The following is a 24,619-nucleotide window of genomic DNA, read 5'->3' as shown; positions in this document are numbered from 1 at the left end:
TATATTTTAATTTTTAATTAATGCTGACCTCTGACCGTGTATGCTTTCTTACTGATTCTTTTGCAGGGCATTTTCCAGGGGGAACAAAACAAAAGATAAAAGTACATTAAAGGACACTTGTTATTCACATCATTCTTATATGAGATTAAAAACTATATTGAATGCTGTTCTCTTGTACTACTGTGACTTCTTATTTTCACAAGGTGCCTTCAGTAATTTGTACAAGGATACCGTCTAGCAAAGTTTAACAGTATTTATGCACATTGACTTGGAGGTGAGTGGCAATGACTGCCACGCATGCTCTTCTGTGGCCTCATTTCTTTTTTAGGAAAGATGAGTGGCCGTTAGGATGAGATCCGTGTCCTGATGGAATTCTGTGTGCCTTTATTCCGTCTTTTGCATTGAGGATGAAGCTTATTAAGTTGGAAGGCATGGTTGCTTCAATTATTGATGGGGACAATTTTCCTTTCATTTCTGTCTGGACAAACATCACTAGTTTGGAATGTGCTGGGTTCCTATAAACAAAGGAAGCAGTAAAAATATAAAGATTTTTGGATTTATCTACTGAATTTATAACTTCATAGAAAGCAGGATCCTTGTCTTATTCACCATCGATTCCCTTCGTGGTGCTTATGATAGGACAAACAGTTACTGAAGGCGGGGAGGAAGGAAGGGCACAAAAAGGGGCAGAGTGATTTGCACTCATAAACATTTTACATAAAAATATTAAGTAGACTATATGTTACAGTCTTCAGTCAGCTTTTCCTTTTTGTCATTTTGTTAACTTTTTTAAATTACGAAATTAATATGTGCTTACAAAAATTTAAACAAAACAATTTTCATAATTATTCTCCTTATTCTGTTTCCCAGAGATATTTACTATACTTTTGATTGGATCTTTTCAGACTATTGCCTATGTATATATAAAGATAGCTTACATATATGCATATACGTTTGCCTACCCCACATATATACACATACACATTTTTGTTTTTACAAAAATGAGATGTGTTTTTATGCAACTAGTTTTATTTTCCTCTTAGTAGGACATCATGCACTTCTTTCTGTGTTGAGACATACCAGTCGGCCTAGATATTTTTCATGACTGCATACAGTATTTCATTCTCTAACCAGACCTTTCTGGACTATCATTTGGGTTGTTTCTCACTTTTTGCTGCTATACAAATAAAGCAGCAATAAAACATCTTTGTAATGGATCCATTTGGATTTCTACAAATACATAGAGTTTCTAGGTCAAAGGTTTTGTGAATTTAACATTTGGAAATATTCTTTCCAAGTGACATTAGGAAGACTGTAGTACTTCATATTCTAACCCAGTGACCTTCAAACTGGAGTATGTGAGGACTTTCCAAAGGGTGTGAGAGGATAATAACATTTAAGGGAATAAATTTTCAGGTCTCTAACCTCCACATGTACCTTTTCCCTAAGCTCATCTGAGACCATCTTTGATGGAGATGTAGTCTTCTCCTCTCCCACTGGCATGTTCATATCATCCTCTGTTGCTTTACAGAACACAAGTATACCCATCACCTTCCCTGAATAGTACTGAGTGATACTACAGTGCTTTGTTCTGGCATGTAAAAATCTCTGAGAGGGAAGCCTGGGTGGCTCAGTTACCTAAGCATCTGACTCTTGATCTCAGCTCAGGTCTTGATCTCAGGGTCATGAGTTCATGGCCCATGTTGGGTTCCACACTGGGTGTGGAGTCTACTTAAAAAAAAAAAAAAAAAAAAAAAAAAAAATCTCTGAGATCCCAACGGAAAAATCTGATTAATTGGAAGTGAGTTGAGTAATAAATCATGTTGTCAATTCTTTGCTTTCAATAAGATTTATGGATCTAAATTATTTGTCATTAAAAATAGTTTTTGATTAAAAAATGTTTTTGATTATAGGTCTCTATGTAATTTAGAGACCTAACACAAGAGAATTTCAAAGGCATTTAATGACAGTCCTAGAATTATACTCTTTTCATTTTAACCTGCTTATTCAAAAAAAATTTCTCAGTACTTACAAAGTTGGAGTAGACAATAGTAAGTGCTATCTCATTTTATTAGTATCGCCAATACACAGATAAAAGAGTGTAACAGTTAGAAGCATGGACTCTGGAGCCAGTCTGGATTGGTTTAAAGCTGAGCTTTGCTAGTATCTATGTTTAGCCATTAGAGAATTACTTAATCTCTCGAGGCTTCCATTTTCTTTCCCACAAAATGGAGATAGTAATACTACCTACTTCATAAGGTTATTGGGAAGACCAAATGAGCCAATTTAGGTAGACTGTTTATAGAGTGCCTGGCACAGAGCAAATGCTACCTAAGTTTTGCTAATAATCAAGGCATGTTTTCAGTAACAGTTGGCTTTTATATTTAATAGCTATGCAACATTTGGTAATATATTTTTATTTTGCTCTTTTAGTAACAATTTAATACAACATATATTTTGTAACATTCATTTATTTTTATTTTTTAATGTTTATTTTGGGGGGGGGGAGGGGCAGAGAGAGACGGAGACACAGAATCCAAAGCAGGCTCCAGGCTCTGAGCTGTCAGTACAGAACCCGATGTGGGGTTCGAACTCATGAACCATGAGATCATGACCTGAGCTGAAATTGCATGCTTAACTGACTAAGCCACTCAGGTGCCCCAAAATATATTCTATTAGGATCAAATTATATGAGGGAAAAAAATAAGAATGTGGGAATCAAGGAGAAAATGAACGATGTAAATTTCTGAGTGTTGAAGTTTGTATGTATTTTGAAATTGATAGTGATGGTAGGTTTCAACTTATTATGGTATTTAGAGTCTATTGGATGTGCTTACCAGAGTGATATAACACTTTTTTAAAAAGTATCAATACTTAAAGTGCCGTAAATTGCATCCTCTAAATTTAATCCTATGCAAAATTTCAGTATCAACTTACAAATGTGCAAGGTGGAGTACAGTTTTACAAAATTCTTTTGGGGGGTATGAAGACCACTGCTCCCACAAACTGTGTGAGTGTCCATTTTCTCATACTCTTCTCTATGCAGTTTAGACTATTTTCACAAAAGTGTCTCTGGTGGCAGGATTGAGAATATTCACGAGCCGTGGGTAAGGTCTTAAATTTCTATTTGAGTTTCCAGTATTTACTAGAAAAGTGCCTTTACTACTGATAATCTTTTTTTAAGTTTATTTATTTTGAGAGAGAGAGAGAGAGAGAGAACGAGAGAACGAGAGAGGGAGAGGGAGAATCCCAAGCAGGCTCTATGCTGTCAGCACAGAGCCCAACGTGGGGCTTGATCTCACCAACCGTGAGATCATGACCTGAGCCGAAATCAAAGAGTCAGACATTTAACCAACTGAGACACCCAGGTGCCCCCTGATAATAAGTTTTGTAAGTTTACTACATGACTAGTTTACAAATGTTGGTTGTCCAAAATGTTGTGCTGCGTGGCACAGAAGAATCATTTTCTATTAGTACCTTTCTCTGAGACTATGAATGAAACCATCTTTTCTCTAACAGGATGCTAGGCAGGGCTCTTGCCTGAAATGGGACATCTAGATCACCCTCTGTTCCATGTTTTTGACAGTGGAAAGTTAACAAGATGCAAGATGGGGCCTCAGGCTGTGATGCACACATTAGAGTGTGTAGCTTCCTGACTAGAATCCCCGCCAGTGGCTGATTTACCCAGTTGATTCGGAGCACTACCCCTTCCCTTGTGTTGCTTTCTCCTGCTGTGGAGAATGCAGTCTTGACCATAGCTTCAAAAATGACAGGTGGGTAGAAAGACCATGTATCACCGTCATATCATCTGCACCAAATGATCCTGTCCATTAATGTACATAATTGTGAAATTCTTTTGGTTCTCTAATTCAGTAGAGAACACGTTAAGGAATACAGCCTAAAATGTAATTTTATTTTTACTTTCTTCACATAAGTTTTTTTCCCCCTCCTATTGAGAGGTTTATATCTGGCCAATAAAAAATTTTACAAGTTTTTATGTGCTGATATATTTTACTTATATAAAATCATTTAGCAAAAATCAAACTTAAGGAATTTGTGAAATGAGCTACCTTGAATTAATGTACATACATTTACAAAATATGTGTATTTTATGTCACCATTTACCCCTAGGCTGGTCACCTGTGGGTAGTGACTCATCTCTGATTTCTCCAGCTCTTTCCAAATTTACCTACTGTACATCTCATTCTGCAGGTATCTGTAGGTGGTCCACTGGAAAGAATTCATTTAGGATGAAGCATTCATTACTGATAATAGTGAATATATTATAATTCTTGGGAAGTGTAATTTACAAAAATTGCTTAATAATTCACAGAAGTGACTTTAATGGGGAAATCTGAAGCATCAGGTGAAAGTTAACTGGGGGTGAAGGGATGGGGGGCAGGCAATGCATGTGTATGTGTGACTCATCCCAGAGACCTCACATCATACTTTGTAGGGAATTATCCATTCTCATGATGAAAACACTTATAAAAATTGTCATTTAAATTACACTTAGGGGCAATTTTCCCCCCCTAACAGAATATGCTGGCATATACTTGTACCAATGAGTTAGGAATTTAGTTAAGAATTGAACTAAAAGCCATTAAAATAAAATAAATGCAAGTAACACTTACTCTTTCAGAGGAGAACATATATAGCCACAAGCATGGTTATAACCACGTATGTAATTTGACGATGGTGGGTATGCTGGAAAATCCACACTGTTAGCTAAGTGATTTAAAAAAAAAAGAAAGAAAGAAAATGAACCCTATTCCACAAAGATGAAAAATTCTATTTGAAGTAGTGTATTAAAAAAAATGTGTGACATAGCATTTAATTTAATTTAGTTATTGTCAGCATTGATATTAGTTTTATACCTATGTATGTATGTTTGTACATATGTATGTGCACACAGGTCAAAACTGAGAAAATGCCTGTATGAGCACTATTGTCCTCTCAAATGATCTCATTCTAGTATCTCTAAAGATGTTGTTACCTTTTACATACAAGAAAATGTGTTAAAAGTATCATTTAATTAGCTCCTGAGATTTGAAGCAAAAAAAAATCACAAAGAAAAGACTATTCTATGAAGATATCAGGTTTATAAATTTTACTAACCATTTTTTATTATTTATTATTTTTTTAGGGTTAGATCCTTTTTTTACATATTAAAAAATTTTTTTTATGTTTAATTTTGAGACTGAGAGAAACAGAGCATGAGTGGAAGAGGGGCAGAGAGAGAGGGAGACACAGAATCAGAAGCAGGCTCCAGGATCTGAGCTGTCAGCACAGAGCCCAACGTGGGGCTCAAACTCACAGACCGTGAGATCATGACCTGAGCTGAGGTCAGATGCTTAACCGACTGAGCCACCCAGGCGCCCCTATATATTTTTAAAGTTTTTATTTGAATTCCAGTTAGATAACATACAGTGGAATATTAGTTTCAGGTGTACAATATAGTGATTCAATACTTACATATAAATTGTTAATCATTTTTTAAATAAAATATTTGATGTAGTTATTTGGTCTGTCAGTAAAGATGGTTTAAATGCTCTTTTCTGCCAATTCCCTGTAGCTAATTCAGAGGATAATTAAAAATCAGTAGAATTTGTTTTAAGAACTGTGTGGCATAGCCATACTGTATGTGAATGTAGAAGAGAGGTGATTTGATTCTAAGTTTATGATAATTATATATACCCTTTCTGAAAATATTTTTACATTGTATTTATTTATTTGTGTGTGTGTGTGTGTGTGTGTGTGTGTGAGAGAGAGAGAGAGAGAGAGAGAGAGAGGGAGAGCACTTGTGTGCTCATGCATGCGGTGGAGGGGCAGAAGGAGAGACTCCCAAGCAGGCTCCTGTGCTGACAGCGTGGGGCTCAACCTCCCAACGATGAGATCCTCCTCTGAGCCGAAATCAAGAGTCAGAGGCTTAACCAACTGAGCTACCCAGCTGCCCTAAAAGTATTTTTAAAAACATTTGTTTTTTTCTTGGCAATCCTTCTCTTGTCAGAGATGGTGACTTCTCTTTTAGGATTTTAACACAGGCAATCAATTCTGTGGTAAATGCAATGTAAATCACTTAACGGACAAATGAGGCTGACTGCATTTTCCCTGTTCACGGCGAGTTCATCATCTCAACAGATCCTATTGTGCTGGCTAACGGTACTGCTGGAAGTGATATTAACATAGTGTTTCTCTGTTTAAAATACGGAGATTATCCTGGTCTTTCTTTAAAACTTTTTTGGTTGTATGTCACAAACAAGTATGGATCTTTTATGAGGCATATAGTTAACCCAGAGTTTGGAAAGTCAGAAGACTTGAGTTTTAGTTCTGGTTCAGCTGCTTCTTAGCTAATGTAGCTTAATTTCTGTGAACTTTAGTTTCCTCATTGGTGAAATAATGCACACAAAATATTTAGCTCAAAGCAAGCTGCGTAGTAAGTTAAATAACAACAAAAGGAACGTTAAGAAGAAAACTCAGTATTCATCAAAAATTCATTTTAAGAAAATTGCTTAAAGCAAATTTAGTATTGATCACTGAATGACAGATTACTACTACTATTTGTTGATGTTAACTTCTTCCATACTTCTTTTTTACCTTCCCTCTGACCACTAAAAATGAGATTGAAATGGTCTCCTTCAAATACAGAAAATAACAGATCTATAATTCAGACATATAGTATTTTGTGCTGTAGATGGTGAATAAACTTTTATGCACTCTCATTTTAAAAGGAGACAACTCAATGACGAGTATATGGAACTACAAGGGACAGCCACATACAAGTGATGAATATCAGGCCTTATTGCTATGCTGCAACAGAGCTGTGTTTGAGCGGGCAGAACTATGTAGTAGTCTAGTATCTGAAATTTAGAGTACTACAGACATAGAATAACTGAAACTTTGTTGGAATATAATAATTACAACACTTAATTGTCCCTACTCCCAAGTAGTTTACAATAGAGAAGATTATTCAGATAGGAATGGTGAGATTAAATTGAATTCTGGAGAAAAACAGGGCTTTAGGCTACTGTCCTACCAAAATCCCTTCACCAGGAGTTACTGTATTTATCTGAGTCCAAGTATGAACTGGTATGTGTTAAGTGAATAAAGCAAGTTACGAAAAGACTACACATTTGCATTTTACACAGTGACACATTTTTGGGAAGGCTAAGGATATATCAAAACTTCCAATTTCTAAAAGAAATATAAGCACATTTATGTAAAGACTCATCTAATGAAAATTTCTTCAGGAATTTTATCAGTTACTGGATATGCCCAATCTACATAATTCATATATAACATAGCATATCCAAAGATTAACTTTGTGTCTTAGTAGTTTTAAAATGTATGCTGTGAAGTTTCAGCCTACAAGTTATCTGTCTATACTCCGTGCTGCATGGTATAAATTGCAAAAAGGCCAAGAGATGCCATAATTATTGACTGATATAAATGGCACCTCCAGAGTTGGGTAAAACTCAGGCTTGTCTATATTATACATACATTTATTGGTCTCACCAAATAAAGAGAATAACAAATTAATTGAAAGCAGTTTCTCCCAAACTGTGAGTTAAAGGAAAACAAAATTTATTAATGACTCATAGTAATTCCAAAATATGGGCAAAATGCTTCAACTTACAACTGATAATATCCATATTCCCTTCGCAGTGCTTGAAGTATACTAAGTCGATAAAGTCTCGGGGGGAAATTGAGCCCATGGCAAAACTTTGTGTAATGGTATGACATATGAATGTGTCCTGGAACAAATCAAACCGTAAAGATTGCAACAGTTACTTCATATCTATCCTTTGTATCTCTCCCCAGAGAATTTCACTGCATAACATTAGCTACTATTTGGAAAAAGAAGGGGGCTTTGAAGTTAGAAGAACATCATCAAATCTCGCATTTTCAGTGTTAGAGGAACATTAGATCTATAACCATACGCACAGGGCAACCAAAGCAAAAATAAACAAGTGGGACCACATCAAACAAAAAAGCTCTGCACAGCAATGGAAACCATAAATAAAATGAAAAGGCAATGTACAGAAATGGGAGAAAGTAATCTGGAAATCAAATATCTGGTGAGGAATTAATGTAAGTGCAGAAAATTCAGAAAGGAATTTCGTTACTATCTACTCTTTAAATTTTTAGACGAAGGAACCGAAGCCTAACAGATTAAATCACATGCAAAACTAGAGATAAGTACAGAACTAGAACCCATGTTCCTTATTCCCAGTGTATTTCTACCAGTCCACACTGGTTAGGTAATAAATTCTGACAAATATATTGGTTTAGCACCCTGTGGTATAAGGCCTTAAAATTAAGGACCAGTATAATGTGCCGCCTTGACGTTTGCTGAAGTTGGGAGAGTCTTAAATGGCCTAACTGCAAGGTATTCTCCCCATTCCGTTCCTACAGGTAAGGCCCCTTTGCCAGGCAATGCCCCTTATCACAGGATCAGCCACAGTTCCTATTTGTCCCTGAGCGGTGGGTTTCAGTTCCCTGCTGGACAGCAGAATTGATCCAACCAATCACAGCCTCCTGTAGGAGTCAGGGGTCACCTCAACCTCTTGACACCACAATGCTGGTCTTGCACAACCTCTGGTTATTTACTCTGCTCCTGGGTGCAACTCCCATGTCACCCTGCATGGCGGTGTGTCCTTGGGAGTTTAGCTAAGCTACTCCATGGTATTGCTGCTTCAGTAAACTTTTTGTTTGGCCACTGAGCCTGTGGGGGCCTTAAACTGACACTAGCCACCGCCCCCTCCCCCCCCGCAAGTGCATGCCTTGGTCACCACAGTCACAAGGAAACGTCAGTTCCTGATGTAACTTCCCCAACACCCCTTCCGATCAATGGTCTCCCCTGCCTCCCACAACCTTCCCCTCGTGAGCTCCTTGGACACCTCTGGGACTTGTGTTTTACAAAGTGACCTGCTCTTTTTGGTTTGAATTGGCCAATCTGGCCTTAGCCCAGGAATCCCAAAGCACTCTACTCACAGACGCTCAGGTGCCTCAGGGCCTGCCTCTCTCTGCCTGCGGCCTGCCTTGACCTCCCCATGTGGCTCCTGGAGGCGTTCCGTGTACCTTTTCCAGGACTCGTGAGTAAGAAACTTCTCTATTTCAATTTCTCTTGTGGTCTTTTGTTGAACTGTGGCTCACCATCTGGCACCCTGTGCTCCATTTAACAAATGCCAATTTGGGGCGCCTGGGTGGCGCAGTCGGTTAAGCGTCCGACTTCAGCCAGGTCACGATCTCGCGGTCCGTGAGTTCGAGCCCCGCGTCAGGCTCTGGGCTGACGGCTCGGAGCCTGGAGCCTGTTTCTGATTCTTTGTCTCCCTCTCTCTCTGCCCCTCCCCCGTTCATGCTCTGTCTCTCTCTGTCCCAAAAATAAATAAAAAAACAAACAAACAAACAAACAAACAAAAAAAACAAATGCCAATTTGACTAAGTTGTAACAGTCCTCCTCTCCTGGACTGTGACTAATGATTGATAAACTGGTGTTGATCTCATTTGTCTAGTGTCAGATGTCAGGTCTTTGATCACCCTCATAAACCCTAGAGTAGGAATCCCTCTCTCACCAATGCAGGTGAATGAGTCAATTAAAACATCCCTGGAGATGCATACTATAAACATTCATAGGAAGGTAAAAGAATTCTTGGTGCAGTGTAATGGTATTCAGAGATTCTGTAATATATTGGAAAGGACATAGAATTGGAATCAGGAGATCAAGTGTTAAGTCATGGTTCTGCCTGGTATGCGACCTTGGGCAAGTCACATAATTTCTCTGGATCAGTTAAGTTTTTTTTGATGCCAAATCTAGTTAATACAGTTGATTTGCAGCAACAGCAGGAACATATGAAGCATAAAAGGAACTGTGCGATTAGTGGACTATGCTTCTCAAACTGTATGTTTAAATCCCAAGAGAGTAATAGATAGGTGTTTTTTGTGGATAGGAACTTCAGGTGCTCTCTATAAAATGAAACATTTACTTTCCTGGGCTTTTCTACAACCTCCCCCAACTCCCAGGCTTTACAATCAATTTAATAAAAGGAGGTAAAGTTAACCTAAGTTCTGAGAAGATGATAAGGTGATGGCAGATAAGTAGGATATTTGTTTTGACGTGTGGAATATGGTTTGGCGACTCAAAGAACCAAAGACCCAGTGACCTGAAGTTTTACACGTGTAATTGTTTATGAAAATCATGAAAGTTCACTTTATGACTCGATTTTTAAAAACAGCTTATTGGGGTGTAATGTACATACCATAAAGTATAGCTGTCTTAATAAATAAGAGGTCTATAGTGTGCTGCTTTTCTTGTCTCTTACATTTGGTCTTTCCTCCCACCTCTGTGACTTAAACTTTCTACTCTAATTACCTGTACTTTTTTCTCTTTGTTTTTATTCCTCTTGTTCATCTGTTTGAGACAACGTATGTGAAAGTTCCTAAAACCACAACTATATAAGTAGATATATAGGTTTATATAACCACAATATATAGATGTTATTCCATACTATAACCTTACTCTTAAAAAAACAGTTACAGTATGTGTCTGCACTGTTCCTGCTGTCTAATGTATTATGATTAAGATAAATCTACTGATTTCCCATCAAGAAGGCATGCTTCATCTTTTTTTCTACCTAATGGAGGAGGTGAATACATAAAGTTCAATCCCCTCAAGACCAAAGGCACATGTCTGCGAGAAAGCTGGATAGATTCAGAAAGTGCTAAGCCTTTACAAGAGAATAAAGCTAATTAGAATTAAACGTTTGACTAATAAAGAAGGAAGTTTTAAGGCTTTTATAAAGATTTCAATTCAATTGAGTCTATAAAATATGAAGTGTCTATAATCATACAGGTTTAATATATTCAAATCACTAATAAAACTAAAAATATATTGATACAGTAGAAGTCTGATATCAAACAGCAAATTACCGAATCAATCTTGTGTACCATATTGTACACTTTCAATGATTTATCCCATGTAACTCTGTTTTCAGGTTTGTAGAGGAACTCAGATAGCTTAGTTGTTGATTCTGGAATTATTCCTTCAACACGATATCTATAGTTAACAAAATAGAGAAAATTCAAAATTTTACTGGTTTAGGCTTAGCTCAAAATATAATGTACCACAGTAGGCTAATTTAGCAAATAGCAGTAAAGAACACTTGTAGGTAATATCAGCAATTCAAAACACTAGTATTCAATTGGAAGTAGCCAGGTTTATTGAAATAAGCATTGCAGTAATTAATATAAATTATTTCAAGATGCATTTTTCTACATATCTTGTTTATAATGTTTTATAGTTGTCTTATTAGAGGGGCTACTTTCTTTTAGGATTTTTCTAAAATATTTCTCATAAATATTTACCTGCCATATTTATCATAAGCCAAATGCAATTGATGAGAAGTTTGTGTGTTTATACGTACAGTATCTTTTAGCCCCAATTCTTTTTTTTTCTTTTTAAAATTTTTTAATGTTTATTTATTTTTGAGACAGAGAGACAGAACACAAGCTGGGAGGGGCAGAGAGATAGAGGGGAGACACAGAGTCTGAAGCAGGCTCCAGGCTCTGAGCTGTCAGCACAAAGCCTGATGAGGGGCTTGAACTCATGAACAGCAAGATCATGACCTGAGCCGAAGTCAGCTGCTTAACAGACTGAGCCACCCAGGCCCCCAGGCCCCCAGGCCCAATTCTTAATTTATGGATGTAATGTGGTCTAAAGCAGTGGTCAGCAAATTTTCTGGGAGAGGGCCAGACGGTAAATAATTCAGGCTTTGCAGGCCACATGATCTATGTTGCAACTATTCAACTTAGCTAGGGTAGCAGTAAAGCAGCGGCGGACAATATATAATGAATAGGCATGTCTGTGTTACAACTGAACTTTATTTACAGACACTGACTTTTGAATTTCATTTATTTTTTGCATGTCAGGATTTGGGCAAGTAACTAACCTTTGTGTTTATCCATCAGTGAAATTAGATTTGGCTATCCATCAATGAAATTAAGACAATGTGAGAAAAATGGATTAAAAGTCAGTATTTAGGAGAAGGTTGTTGAACTAAAATGAAGTCTGAACAATATTGGCTCTACTCTTCTCCCAGTTAATCATTCTTTCCAACCTGAGGGGATAGGTTTAAGTAAAATCAAAATTTTAAACCTCTAAAAAGTTATAATTTCTGGAGGGAGTGAGATAAAAACCAAACAGTATTGTTACACTAAATAGTCATATTTATGAATGATTCTTCCTCTGAAACTTTGTTTTTATGATTTGGGAAACAAATAAGGAATTCATTAGACTATTTCTTTGTATGTTAATTTCTCTTTAAAAGCTCAGTTAGTCCTTAATTTTCTCTATAAGATATCCTCAAATTTCCTTACTATGTAATGTTTCCTTCCTTCAGATCTACAAAGTTTTAAAGAGCTTATTATGAAGCTCTGTATAAGACAATGAGAAAACAACCTGAATAATTATCAGGTCCTGTGAAAAAGAAGTCAGATATGATAACAGTTAAAATTTAAGTACAAAATTATTAAGGGATATGTATATACTACCACTGATTGTTTTTTTACATAATGAGTTATCTCTCTCTCTAGTTACATTGTAAACTTGGAGTATGAAGAGTTTTTAACCTTTTGATATTTCTAACTAACATATACATATCTTCCTTGACTTTTGATGGGGTTACACTAAGATAAATAAGATTTGGTGGGGTTTACAATAAGCTCTCTCCATTGTGAGTTGAGAATATCTTAAGCCGAAAATGCACAATAATACACCTAATCTACATCACAGCTTAGGCCTCGCCTGCTGTAATTGTGCTCAGAACACTACTTTAGCCTACAGTTGGGCAAGATCACCTAACACAAAGCCTATTTCATTAGAAAGAGTTGACTATCTCATGTAATTTAGGGAAGGATATCTAATATACCTATAAGTTTATCAACATTTAAGGATTTGTGACTTTTCATATCTACTGTTTAGAATAGGGATTGGCAAGCTATGGCCTATAGGTCAAGTCTAGTGTACTTCCTGCTTTTGTAATTAGTTTTGTTGAAACACAGCCATACTTACTCACCATGGGTTGTCTATGTCTACTTATGTATAATGCTTTCATGCTATAATGGCGTAAAAATGTATTGTCTATTTATGAGTTGTTCTTCCATGCTATAATGGCAGAGCTAAGTAGGTGCAACAGAGACCATAGTTGCTGTAAAGCATAAAGTATTTACTTATCCTCTGTACCTCCACTGAAAAAGTATGCCAACCCCTGGTTTAGACTATCTACTCAATGGTTAATATGTTTATTTCCCAGTCATTTGTAAAGGTGAGAAAAGTATAAGCTACAGGTATTATATGACTACAAGGCAGAAATTATTTATTTCACTTTTTGGAAGATTGTAAAACACAGTTAAAGCTCTGTATTGGGCAAAGGGTAGGCTACTAGTTAAAAATGACCTTATCTTAATTCACTAATTAGAGTTAGTGGCTTTAAAAAAATATGTAAATATCAAGCCTCTTTGTTTGTTTTTTTTTTAATTTTTTTTTAACGTTTATTTATTTTTGAGACAGAGAGAGACAGAGCATGAACAGGGGAGGGGCAGAGAGAGAGGGAGACACAGAATCCGAAACAGGCTCCAGGCTCTGAGCTGTCAGCACAGAGCCCGACGCGGGGCTCAAACTCATGGACCGCGAGATCATGACCTGAGCCGAAGTCGGACGCTTAACCGACCGAGCCACCCAGGCGCCCCTCAAGCCTCTTTGAAAACAAAACATTAATGCGTCTTGGGTACCAGCATCTACTGTGTTCATGGCTCTTTCAGAGATAACAATTTTGTCATAGTTGGATCTAAACTATATTTTTATATCTATTGATCATTAAGATGAACAGTTCATTAGATATTTTACTATGATCTGCACTAAAGCTTTGTGCTCATTATACATGAAGTGACCTCAGGTTAAATTAAAAATATTTTAACCGTGGTGCCTGGGTGGCTCAGTTGGTTGAGTGTCCCACTCTTGCTTTTGGCTTGGATCATGATCCCAGGGTTTTGGTATCTAGTCCCTCCTGCACCGGGCTACACACTGAGCTTGGAGACCACTTGGGATTCTCTCTCTGTCCTCCTGCCTCTCTCCCTTGCTCATGCTCTCTTCTCTAAAAATTAAAGAAATATATATTTTAACTATTTTCTCTTGTCTTTTACAGTTTCTAACCAGCTTTAGCTGCTATATGGAATAACTGATCAGTATATGTGAAGTTACACTTTATTTACAGACCATACATTTCATGAAGATTTCAGGCAGCAATGAAAACCTTTTGGTATGTGTGGATTTATATCAACATACTAGTTTTAATGTCTCTAAATACTTTATGGCCTTTTATGATTTTTGTGAATGAGCACTGCCAGAAGAGTAACTAGGAGGTTGAGGAGGAGAAAAATAATATAAAGTGTTTATTTTGGCATAGTAGAAACTGTAAACTTGGGGAAGCATCTGTAAGATGATAAGACACTCACGGGCTTTTAGTGATCATATTTTCACATATCCTATGTGATATTAGAGTTGGGGGTGGGACTTCCAGAGTAGCTGTGTGAGAATTTTAGTAAATCCTCCTCCACAGTGACAACAACTGTTTCACAATAACAAACTGATGAAAATCACCTTAAAAAACAGCTATTGAAATTCTCTAGAAAATGACCAAAGGGCTTTCAGGAAATGGAGAAACATTTACTCAAGAATATCTACTAAATCTAGATAGGAAAAGTAAGAGTCTGTAGCATTTGAGCCACGATCTGCTTCTAGCCAACCCCTTTTCACACCTGGAAGACAAGGAGGGGCTCCCTCTCCCCACTAGCTCCCAGTCTAGGGCTATGGTTTTATCCTAGAGGGGTGGGTCACTGACATCACTCAGCTCATGCTGTTAAACTCTATTCCCAGTAGGCACTGATGAGAAGACTGAGGCTTCTTTACCCCACCCAGAATTTACTGATAGGAAGAGGGCTCTGTCCAGGGCACAACAGGCGTAAATACTGAGGCCTATTTCCCCTTCCTGCTACATTAAGAGGGCAGACTGAAGTTATAGCAGCATCTCTCCCCAATGTCACCCTCACATCCCCCTTCTGCTCATGGATGGAGGCGTCACTCAGCTCCAATAGTAGTGCATAGGCTCTGCTCAGGGGCAAAAGCAAGACAAAATGAGCTGGCAGTATCTCAGCTACGCCTGAGAAGATGGATTTCATTTGGAACAAAATGTGGAGAAAATTTGGAAAAAAAAAAAAAATACAGATCTTGTTAGTGAACAATTAGAGGAATTACATGGAACTAGTGCAAAAGCACAAAAGACCAGCCAGAAGTAGGGAGAGAGAACAGCTAGATGAACAACATAAGATCACACTTATCCCTGGCAGGGGGGTTGTGGTGTGGAAGGCTGTGTACATGAAGTAGACTGTCCCTGCTGAGAGCAAGTGGAGTGGATGTATTACGTTGCCCCTACTCAGATATAAGAATGGATGGACAAGGATAGCCTTACTCAGAACAGTCAGAGTAGGTACATAGGCTGCCCGTATTCAGAGCAATCAGAGTGTATGTACTGGGCAGCTCCCACCTAGAAAAGAGGGGATGTACGAGGCTGCCCGAACTCAGAGAAATCAGAATGCATGTACTAGGCTCTCCCACCGGAACTAACCAGATTGGATGTCTTAGGCTGCCCAGACTCAGAGCAATCAGAGTTTATGTACAAGGCTGCCCCTTCTCCAGAGCAGTAAGAAGAGACAGGCCTTCCCCTATTCAGAGCAATCAGGAGGATATACTGGACTGCTCCTACTAGGAGTTATCATATTGTATGTCCTAGACTGCCCCTATACAGAGCAATCAGGAGGATATACTGGGCCGTCTCTAGTCAAAGCAATCAAAGAAGTCAAAGCCTCTAATCAAAACAAAGGCTGTTATACTAGGTTGCCCCTACTCTGAGCAATCAGATTAGATACACTAGGTCGCAGCTATGCAGAACAAGCAGAGTATATATACTAGGATGGTCCTACTCAAGCATTTTGATTGGGTGTACCAGGCTGCCACTACTATGGGGTAATCAGAGTGGATGTAAAAGACTGCCCACTCAGAATAATTATACTGGATGTACCAGGCTGCTCCTATTCAGAAACGATCAGAATGGATGTCCTAGGCTGCCCCTCACGGGAGCATTCAATGCAAAGTATGGGTTGGTGACTTACAAGCATTTTCCAAGCTGCATACAGATTAATCAACAAAGAATTGAAGCCTTACTGCCTTTAGAGACTTAAGTGTAACCTCTGACACATAATGTATCCTACTTTAAAATAAAATCATACTCTTTGCTGCTGTTCTGGAAGAATGTCTGTATGCCCATGAGTGCTCCCTCTGAGGAGTGACTGGTTACAGAACTTCCAAGTTACTTGTCCCTGGCTAAGTGCAGGAAAAAATCATAAAACTGCTGAATTGTGAAAACAGCCTGTAAACCACACACAGATCCAACTGTAAAGGGTAAAAATCTCGCCAGTTTGGGGGTCTTAAGCACAACTTGTGATCAATAAATGGCTTATGTTGATCCCTCCTATAGGCTAAAGGATAAAAACAAGGGAAAAAATCAGAGCAGGGATTATCAGAGGCTGCAGAATAGACTTCCAGAATTAGTCTACACAAACCACCCAACTAATAAACAAATATAACAACAAGCCCTGGGTGGGTGGGTGGAATCTGTATCCAGAGTTGCCCCAGTACATGACTTAAATATTCAGTATTCAATAAAAAACTATGAGGCATTCATGCAAAGAAACATGAGTGTGATGTATGCAAGGAAAAACCGCAGGCTAGAAAATACTTGTAGGATCTAAGAGGAGTAAATTAAACATTGAAGAAAATTATTAGCCTACTACCTGACATATAGTAAAAGATTAATAAATGTTAGCTGCTGCTAACATTTTGGGGAATGTGTAGTGTTGAATTGTGTGCTGGTAATCTGTATTACATCCCTTGAGGGTGGAAAGAAAGAAATTCCCACCAAAGAATTGGCACTCTTCTCTTGCATATACCCAAGTGCTCCAAGCTAACCACAAAAGGAACTTTTTGGGTATGAAATTATGAAATCAAGGTGTAAGTGCTAGGAAGATATCTTTGGTTTATACTTTTGTACTGCAGTTACAAGGGAAATTTAAATACTTTCTATTTGGCAACCAATATAATAGAACTAAAGTCCGTAAGTTCAGTCAATACACATTTGCCGAGTGTCTGAGTGATAGACACTCTTCGGGTGCTAGGGATACTGTGACAAACAAAAGTGATTTCTTTATAATCTCGTTCCTATTCAGGTGCCTATTTCCATCAAGTTTACAGTATTTTTTTGTTTGTTTGTTTGTTTTTTTACTGTTTATTTATTTTGAGAGAAAGAGAGTGCGTGAGAGAGCATGTGAGCAGGGGAGGGGCAGAGAAAGAGGGAGAGAGAGAATCCCAAGCAGGCTCCGTGTTGACAGTGCAGATCCTGACATGGGGTTCAATCCCACGAACTGTGAGATCATGACCTGAGCCAAAACCAAGAGCCGGACACTTAACCGATTGAGCCACGCAGGTGTCCCAAGTTTATATTCTAATAAGACATATACTAAATGAGAGAACAAAGGAAGAAGATAAATTTCACATAGTGATAGATGCAAATGAAGAAGGTGGCAGAGTGGTGTAGTAAACAGCAAGTGGGTGTGGCCAGGAAGGTCACTCTAAAGAGCAATGAGGCTGAGATCTTGAGGACAAAAATGACATTAGCCTTGGAAAGATTTGGGGGAAGAACATGCCAGGCAAGTGAAGAGCAACGACAAAGGCTCTGAAGCGGGTTTAAGTTCATTGCATTCATGCAACGGTAGTAGGAGAGCGAGGGTGAAATGGTAGGAGAGGTCAGAGAGGTAGGCTAGGGTTAGATAGTGCCTTGCAGAGCTTGATAAAGGGTTTGGATTTTATTTTAGATGCAATGGGAAGGCTTTAGAAGATTTTAGGTAGGGGAGTGACATAATCTGAATTATTTCAAGCATCTACTTTGGCCATTGTGTGAAGAACAGGATACAATTGAGTAAGAATAGATCCATGGAGTCCATTAGGAGTTACTGAGCTAATCCAGATAGAGATGGTAATGGCCTACACTGGGATTACAGCAGGGAAATAATGAAAAATAAATCACTTCTCTGTACATATCTAGTCAATTAGAGCTTCTATTAGAATCCAAATCTGAGATGAGAGATCCATTATCCAGGCCAGTATTTTACAAGCATATCCAGGAACTGAGGCCCTCAGTCCAACAAGCCCAGGAAGATCCAAATTCTGCCAACAACCATGGAAGTGAGCTTGCAAGTAGAGGAGCCGCCAGATAAGACCAAAGCCCCAGGTGACAGCTTGATTGCAGCTTTCTAAGAACCCTTGAGGCAGAGGCACCAGGCTGAGCTACACCTGGAATCCTGACCATGGGATAATAGTGTTAAGACACTGAGAAATGGGGTATGAGATTTTTGTGCATCAATAACTAGTACACAGTGTGTATAAATTTCACTTAAAATGTGAGTGAAAAAAGTCCCAATTTTTGTTTGGTTTTGCATGAAAGAGTAAAATGCCTCTGATCAAAAATCTCCATAAAGCTTTAAAACAGCCCATTTGGAGCTACTCCTTGAATGGCTCTAGGTGTGGTAGAGTACCTTGCACACAAATATCCAAGAAGTATTGTTGAATGAATAAATAACTTCCAAGGTTTCTTTGATGCATAGGTTGCTGTCTATACTTGTCCAGTATGTAAGACGCCAACAAGCCATAATATTTTTCTAAGAGTTTATTCCTCTAGTGTCACTGGCATTGACCTCACCTACTTCCCTCCTCGGTCTGTTTTTGAAAGCGCCTCTATTAGAATCATTACTTATTTTTTTTGTATTGAAAAAAATTTTTTTTAATGTTTACTTATTTTTGACAGAGAGAGAGAGAGAGAGAGACAGAGCAGGAGCGGGGGAGGGGTAAAGAGAGAGGGAGACACAGAATCTGAAGCAGGCTCCAGGCTCCGAGCTGTCAGCACAGAGCCCGACGCGGGGCTCGAACTCACAGACCACGAGATCATGACCTGAGCCGAAGTCGGCCGCTCAACCGACTGAGCCACCCAGGCGCCCCTAGAATCATTACTTATTTAGACAATGAAAGTAAGGATTATCTTCCTGATAATTATTAAAATGAGTAGGACAAGGCATACTAGTTTTATAGTAAAAAAATTGGATTGAGACAAAAGGTAAGCAAATTTTAGTCAGATAAAAAAGAGCAAGAAATACAAAATGAAGAAAAAGTGGACTCCAAAAAAAAAAAAAAAGGAATGGAATAAAATTTGATTTCGATAACATATGATGTGTTTGCATTAATGTGATATCATGAAAAATGAATGAACAACTCTTAAGAATAAGGTTAAAAATGTCAGCCCACTACCCTCAATGTAGTTATATCTGAAATAACAGGATCCTCAAAAATATCCTTAAAAGCAGCTTTCAGAAAACATTACATGTATCAGCAAGAGAAATGACTTGGGGAAAAAAACTTCATTTTATAGTGGCTTACTTAACGGAAAGGTGAAATGTTTGAAAGGCTGCAAAACACTACTGTTATCAAGGAAACACCAATCTGTTTTTATAGTAATTATTTCTTGATGTAGAAATTTCCTGTCTTAGTGAATTGTTTGCTTGGAAAGACTTTTTTTCCTGGTTGTCTTCAAGTATGAAAATGATTAGGTGGTACATAATTGCTCTAATTTATTAATACCAAATTTAAACTAGTGACTTAATAATTTCTATTTCCTGATTACTATCAAGCAATGTTATAGCCAGTGAAGCAGCACTGAATTCTAGGTATATCAATGCCATTGAATTCAAAACGTCTGTAAATAGGAAACTGTACTCACAGATTTCCATGGAATCTTTTAGAAGCCTTGCTGGAAACAGTTATCTTTTTCTCAAAGGGGAATAAAAATCCAGAAATAAATTAGCTGTCAGATACAGAAAAAAAAATGAAAAATAAAAACCAACAAACAAAAAGTAAAAATATATTTTTTTGGTTTGTAAAAGAAAGACATTTAAAAAAGTCTATATAATGAATTGCTTCTCATTAAAAAATAAACTCTTGAACCATATTTAACTTGTTTCCTTACTGAAGTCTTAACCACTTTCCAGCCTGATGTATCTTGATTGTATCCTAAAATTTCTTGAGCAGTTTCTTGGGCGAGCGTCTTATAGTCCATCTACCTGCAAAGTTGTAAAAACAGATGACTGGTAAGAATATAATCATACAAAACAATTTTAAAATGCTGTATTACATTTTAATACTATTTCTACAGTGCCTGTCACATAGTAATGAAGAATCATTACTTGTTTTTTAATTAAGTTTTTATTTAATAATTGCTAAATGCATGCACGTATGAATTCCTTCTTCCTTATTCATAGTTTTTCAAATAGAAAGTGTGGTATACTATGAAGAGCAGGCTTTGGACTGAAAGAGAACTTGGTCAAATTCTGTCTCTGCCACTAATTGTGAACCACATTATTTAATATTTCCATTTTCCCATTTTCTGGGATAATAACTAAATGTTGAATTAATGTGAGGATTGAGATAATGCACTTAACTGTCCTACTCCATGCCTGGTACATAATAAGCATTCAATAAATCATTAGTATTTCCAAAGGCTTAATCATGCTTCCTTACTCCTGTAAAGCTGAATCATCTGATGATCAAGTGTTCTTGGAAATTAGTCTTATTATTTATTCATGTATTTATTTAAAAAATTCTTTTTAATGTTTATTTATTTTTGAGAGAGAGAGAGAGAGAGAGAGACAGAGCACAAGCAGGGAGGGGCAGAGAGACAGGGAAACACAGAATCTGAAGCAGGCTCCAGGCTCTGAGCTGTCAGCACAGAGCCCGACACAGGGCTCAAACCTATGAATCATTAAGATCATGATCTGAGCCAAAGTCAGAGGCTCAAAAGACTGAGCCACCCAGGTGCTCCGGGAATTAGTCTTTTTAAAGTGAGGGCAGTGGCATTAAATGATCTGACCCTTGGTTTCCTCTCCAAAGGCAACTCCTACCTGCCTTCTCTCCCACTCAGCTTCAATCATATTGACTTGGCTGTTCCTCCAATACAACCAAGTATCTTCCTACCTCAGGGTCTTTGTACTTACTGTTCCCTCTGCTTGTAACATTCTTTCCAAATATGAATGACAGATTCCTCTTCATTGGTGTCTTGTTTAAATTTCACCTCTTCAGACAGGATCAAGTTCAAACCAGTTCAATATAAACATATTTACTAAATCCTTTACTAGGGATTAGGTACTGTGGTAGGTGTGGCAAAAACAGGTAAGATACTGTTTCTGTTCTGAATGGGTTCAGGAAACTGGAGTCTCATTGGTCCTTTGGCCCATCATCTAGTTTTCAGTTACGGGAAGCTGGTTGGTATGGTGGGAAGAAACACACAGCTGGATTCAAATCCTAACTTTGCCTCTCACCACAAGCTACATTATTTTGAATACATTGCTTAACCCTTAATTTCAATGCTTACATCTATAGATTGGGGATAGTAATACTTATCTCATGGAGTCATTATAAGGATTAAGTGAGTTAACATATGCCAACGTGATTGAAACAGTGTGGGGCTCCTTCTTGATGATCAGAAATACTAGTTTCTTTTCTTGAAATGACACATTTAAATCTACCTTTTAAAAAACTCTCCAAAGAGCTGCCTCAATAAGCCTTCTGAAAGTTTAATGATCAGAACCATGTCTGAATTAGCTCTCACCTAAAGGTCTAGGTTGGATCATAAATCCACCTTCTCTTATTTTGTTCTCCAGCAAGGCATAACACCTAGTTGACATCTATATTTGAACAGCTTTAGTAAACCATTACAACTCCTTTTTCCTAGTAGACTTTCAGTTTCTTTACCTTTCCTAATAGATCTAGTCCAGAGTTTTAATAATTATTGGGACTCTTCTCCAAATCCTTGTGGAGATCTCCATATTTCTTAACCTGTGAAGGAACAAAGAAGAATTATTTTGATCCATGAATTAGGTCAATATATTTGATCATTTCCTTAATATTTTCTCAGTGTTCTTTATTTTCACTTTATACCCTCATTAGGACACATTTGCTATATATGCCCATGATGAAAGAAAACAGTAGTAAGAGAAGCGTTAATAATACTGTTTATGAAAGGAAACTTTAAGAAATTATTTTAAAGAAGGACTGGTTAGGGGCGCCTGGGTGGCGCAGTCGGTTAAGCGTCCGACTTCAGCCAGGTCACGATCTCGCGGTCCGTGAGTTCGAGCCCCGCGTCAGGCTCTGGGCTGATGGCTCGGAGCCTGGAGCCTGTTTCCGATTCTGTGTCTCCCTCTCTCTCTGCCCCTCCCCCGTTCATGCTCTGTCTCTCTCTGTCCCAAAAATAAATAAAAAACGTTGAAAAAAAAAATTAAAAAAAAAAAATAAAGAAGGACTGGTTAAAAAGACATTCTGGTGGAATGTAAATAAAGATGTCTAACTTTTTAAGCTCATGCCATTAACAGTCCTTGGCTGGTCCCTGATCTGTGCTTGCCCCAGCATATATAACACAGTTCTTTATTTCCTATCAGCAACATACTTGATACTGACTGATTTAAAGAAGCACAGATTATTGGAACATAGCACTAGGGTGTAAACTCCTGCAGGGACTTTGACTTACTCATTTTCAAATCACTAGCACTTCCTGCCACAATAAACGTGTTTAATTGAACCACTCAATTGCATTTTATAGCTCGTGGACCTTTTCGTTTGCCAGGAAAAAAGGAAAGGTTACGTTTAGTGGGCTAGAGAGGGTGCAAAGAAGAAAACAAACAGCAGGACTACAGGGCCATTACCTTGTGATGTAACATCGGATGGACTGGAACATATTCCGGTGGAGTAATGGTCAAGGATATCTTCACCCACAGGGTCAGTGGAAAATAAACATAAACCAATATTGAGATGACATCTTTTTTTGGATACACCATTTGGTTGAAACTGGATTCTTCGCACCTCATATCCTGTCCCAGCCTCGTAGACAGAATCACGTATGTTGTTAGTGGTCTTTACATCTGTTTGTATGTAATCTCCCTTTTTCTGGGCTGCCTGACTGGGTCCCCAATCCCTGCTGGGTCACTGACATTCTTCCCTGGGAATCAAGGTCCCCAGGGAATTTGTTAAATCCCATCCCTGACCAAACTCCCTCCTCCAATCTCGCATCTGCTCTATTGCGAGGGGCTGGCTGCAAGCCCAGAAGGACCGGGCTCAGGGATGGGATGCGGAAGGCACCGAGGAGGGAGGGAAGGAAGTGGTCCGGGGAGCTGCCCCTCCACCACCGGCGGAGATGGTGTCTCATCCTGGGAGGGGGTGCTCTGAAGGCGGGGACGCCGAGATCAAACCGGCAGCCGCCAGCGCCCCCGAGTCTCCTTCCCCACCTCGTCCCCTCACACACTCCCGGGGAGCCAGCCGAGGGAAGTTCAGCCTATCATCTGCGCGGAGTAGCCGCAAAGAGTGGTGACCGAGGCGGGGCGGGCGTGCGGGGCAGCCGGACGAAGCTCTCCGGAGTCAACCAACCACGCCCTCCGCTCCCCACGCCCCCAACCCCATAAAGACGAGGACGAAGAAACTACACTTCCCGGCTGCGAGTGCGACCTTACACCCTGCCGCGCCCCCTTTCCCCTGCGGCCTCCGCCCCTCACCCAGCTGCCCCGGGCGCCGAGCGCCACGCATGCGCACCGCAAGCCAGCGCCATGTTGGATCAGTTTGAAAGCGAGCGCGGGCGTCGCGTTCCGCTGTGACGGCGCAGCTGGCTTCGAGCAAGCGGAGCCTGAGGCGGGGCGGTGTCCGGGTCGGGGATGCTGTATCGCGTCTCCCGTCCGGTAACAGGCGCAGGCTTTCGGTGGAGAGTTGTGGAAGTGTGCGGTTTTTTTTTTTTTTTTTATCTCTTTTGGAGACTTCGTCGGTGAGTTCGGCCCGAAAAGGGGCTGTAGTTTCGAGGGGCGCCCCATCCTTGGACGGCCCGTGGGAGAAACCAGAGAAAGAGTGGCGTGGAGGGAAGAGGAGGACGTCTCCTGAGGGCGGGCGCGAGTGGACATTCCCCGTGGGAAGAGAACGTCTTTAGCGGGAGGCTCCCGAGCGGGGGGAGAGTCGCGGAACGGGACGGAGGGGCCCTGACGTGGGCTTCGGGAGACTCGAGGCGTCTATTGAAGAGGGCGGGGCGGAAGGGGGATTGGGCCCTCGGGGCTGTCACCTCGGAAAAACTCCGTCCGCGCCCGGTGGGGCTCACGGCTGCTGCCTAATAAATGACTTCTGGGTGGAAGTAGCTAACTGAAGTGTTTGTGACCGCCGGGGGTGCTGGAATCCTGCAGGGTGGGTGACTCCTGGGTAAAGGGCGGAAGGATTGAAGCCAGCGCGTCGAGAGGGGAAAAGATGCTCTCCCGCAGGGATGCCAGCGATCTTCGCTTTCCGGGTCCGTTAATTCTTTTTTTTTTTTTTTTTTTTAATTTTTTTTTCAACGTTTTTTATTTATTTTGGGGACAGAGAGAGACAGAGCATGAACGGGGG

General features: G+C 39.3%; 2 protein-coding genes across 7 annotated transcripts in view; one reads left to right on the top strand and one right to left on the bottom strand.

Moving 5' to 3' along the window:
• On the bottom strand, positions 1-23,840 carry STARD6 (StAR related lipid transfer domain containing 6). Of its 5 annotated transcripts, none has more exons than XM_049619984.1 (9): positions 23,792-23,840; positions 22,912-22,971; positions 21,965-22,048; positions 20,184-20,277; positions 19,938-19,987; positions 10,930-11,056; positions 7,637-7,754; positions 4,635-4,728; positions 1-515 (listed from the first exon to the last, which is right to left on the bottom strand). In XM_049619984.1, exons 4-9 carry the CDS (start codon positions 20,271-20,273, stop codon positions 314-316), a joined length of 681 nt encoding a protein of 226 aa, XP_049475941.1. In that variant the 5' UTR covers positions 20,274-20,277; positions 21,965-22,048; positions 22,912-22,971; positions 23,792-23,840; the 3' UTR covers positions 1-313. The 5 variants fall into 5 exon arrangements, with proteins under 5 accessions (XP_049475941.1, XP_049475944.1, XP_049475940.1 ...); XM_049619987.1 differs by having other exon boundaries at positions 23,755-23,827; XM_049619983.1 differs by having other exon boundaries at positions 22,912-23,204; positions 23,755-23,812.
• CD3H18orf54 (chromosome D3 C18orf54 homolog) overlaps positions 23,795-24,619 on the top strand; it is a 50,093-nt gene continuing 49,268 nt past the window's right edge. For both annotated transcript variants that reach the window (XM_049619980.1, XM_049619982.1), the window contains exon 1: positions 23,795-24,017. The gene's annotated coding sequence lies outside the window, so the exon portion shown is untranslated. The remainder of the gene's footprint in view (positions 24,018-24,619) is intronic.

The sequence above is a fragment of the Panthera uncia genome (assembly GCF_023721935.1).
Source record: "Panthera uncia isolate 11264 chromosome D3 unlocalized genomic scaffold, Puncia_PCG_1.0 HiC_scaffold_8, whole genome shotgun sequence".
Taxonomy (NCBI): Eukaryota; Metazoa; Chordata; class Mammalia; order Carnivora; family Felidae; genus Panthera; species Panthera uncia.
Note: the sequence above shows the minus strand (reverse complement) of the source record. Positions and strands in the feature narration are given on the sequence as shown.

What these genes read in the sequence shown, in the direction of transcription:
- STARD6 (XM_049619984.1), bottom strand. Translation starts at nt 20,273, where the DNA reads ATGGACTATAAGACGCTCGCCCAAGAAACTGCTCAAGAAATTTTAGGA. An exon ending in GAATATGGATATTATCAGTT is followed by an intron (nt 4,729 to 7,636) that starts GTAAGTTGAAGC and finishes TAAATCACTTAG; the next exon opens with CTAACAGTGTGGATTTTCCA. An exon ending in ATATGTTCTCCTCTGAAAGA is followed by an intron (nt 516 to 4,634) that starts GTAAGTGTTACT and finishes CTTTGTTTATAG; the next exon opens with GAACCCAGCACATTCCAAAC.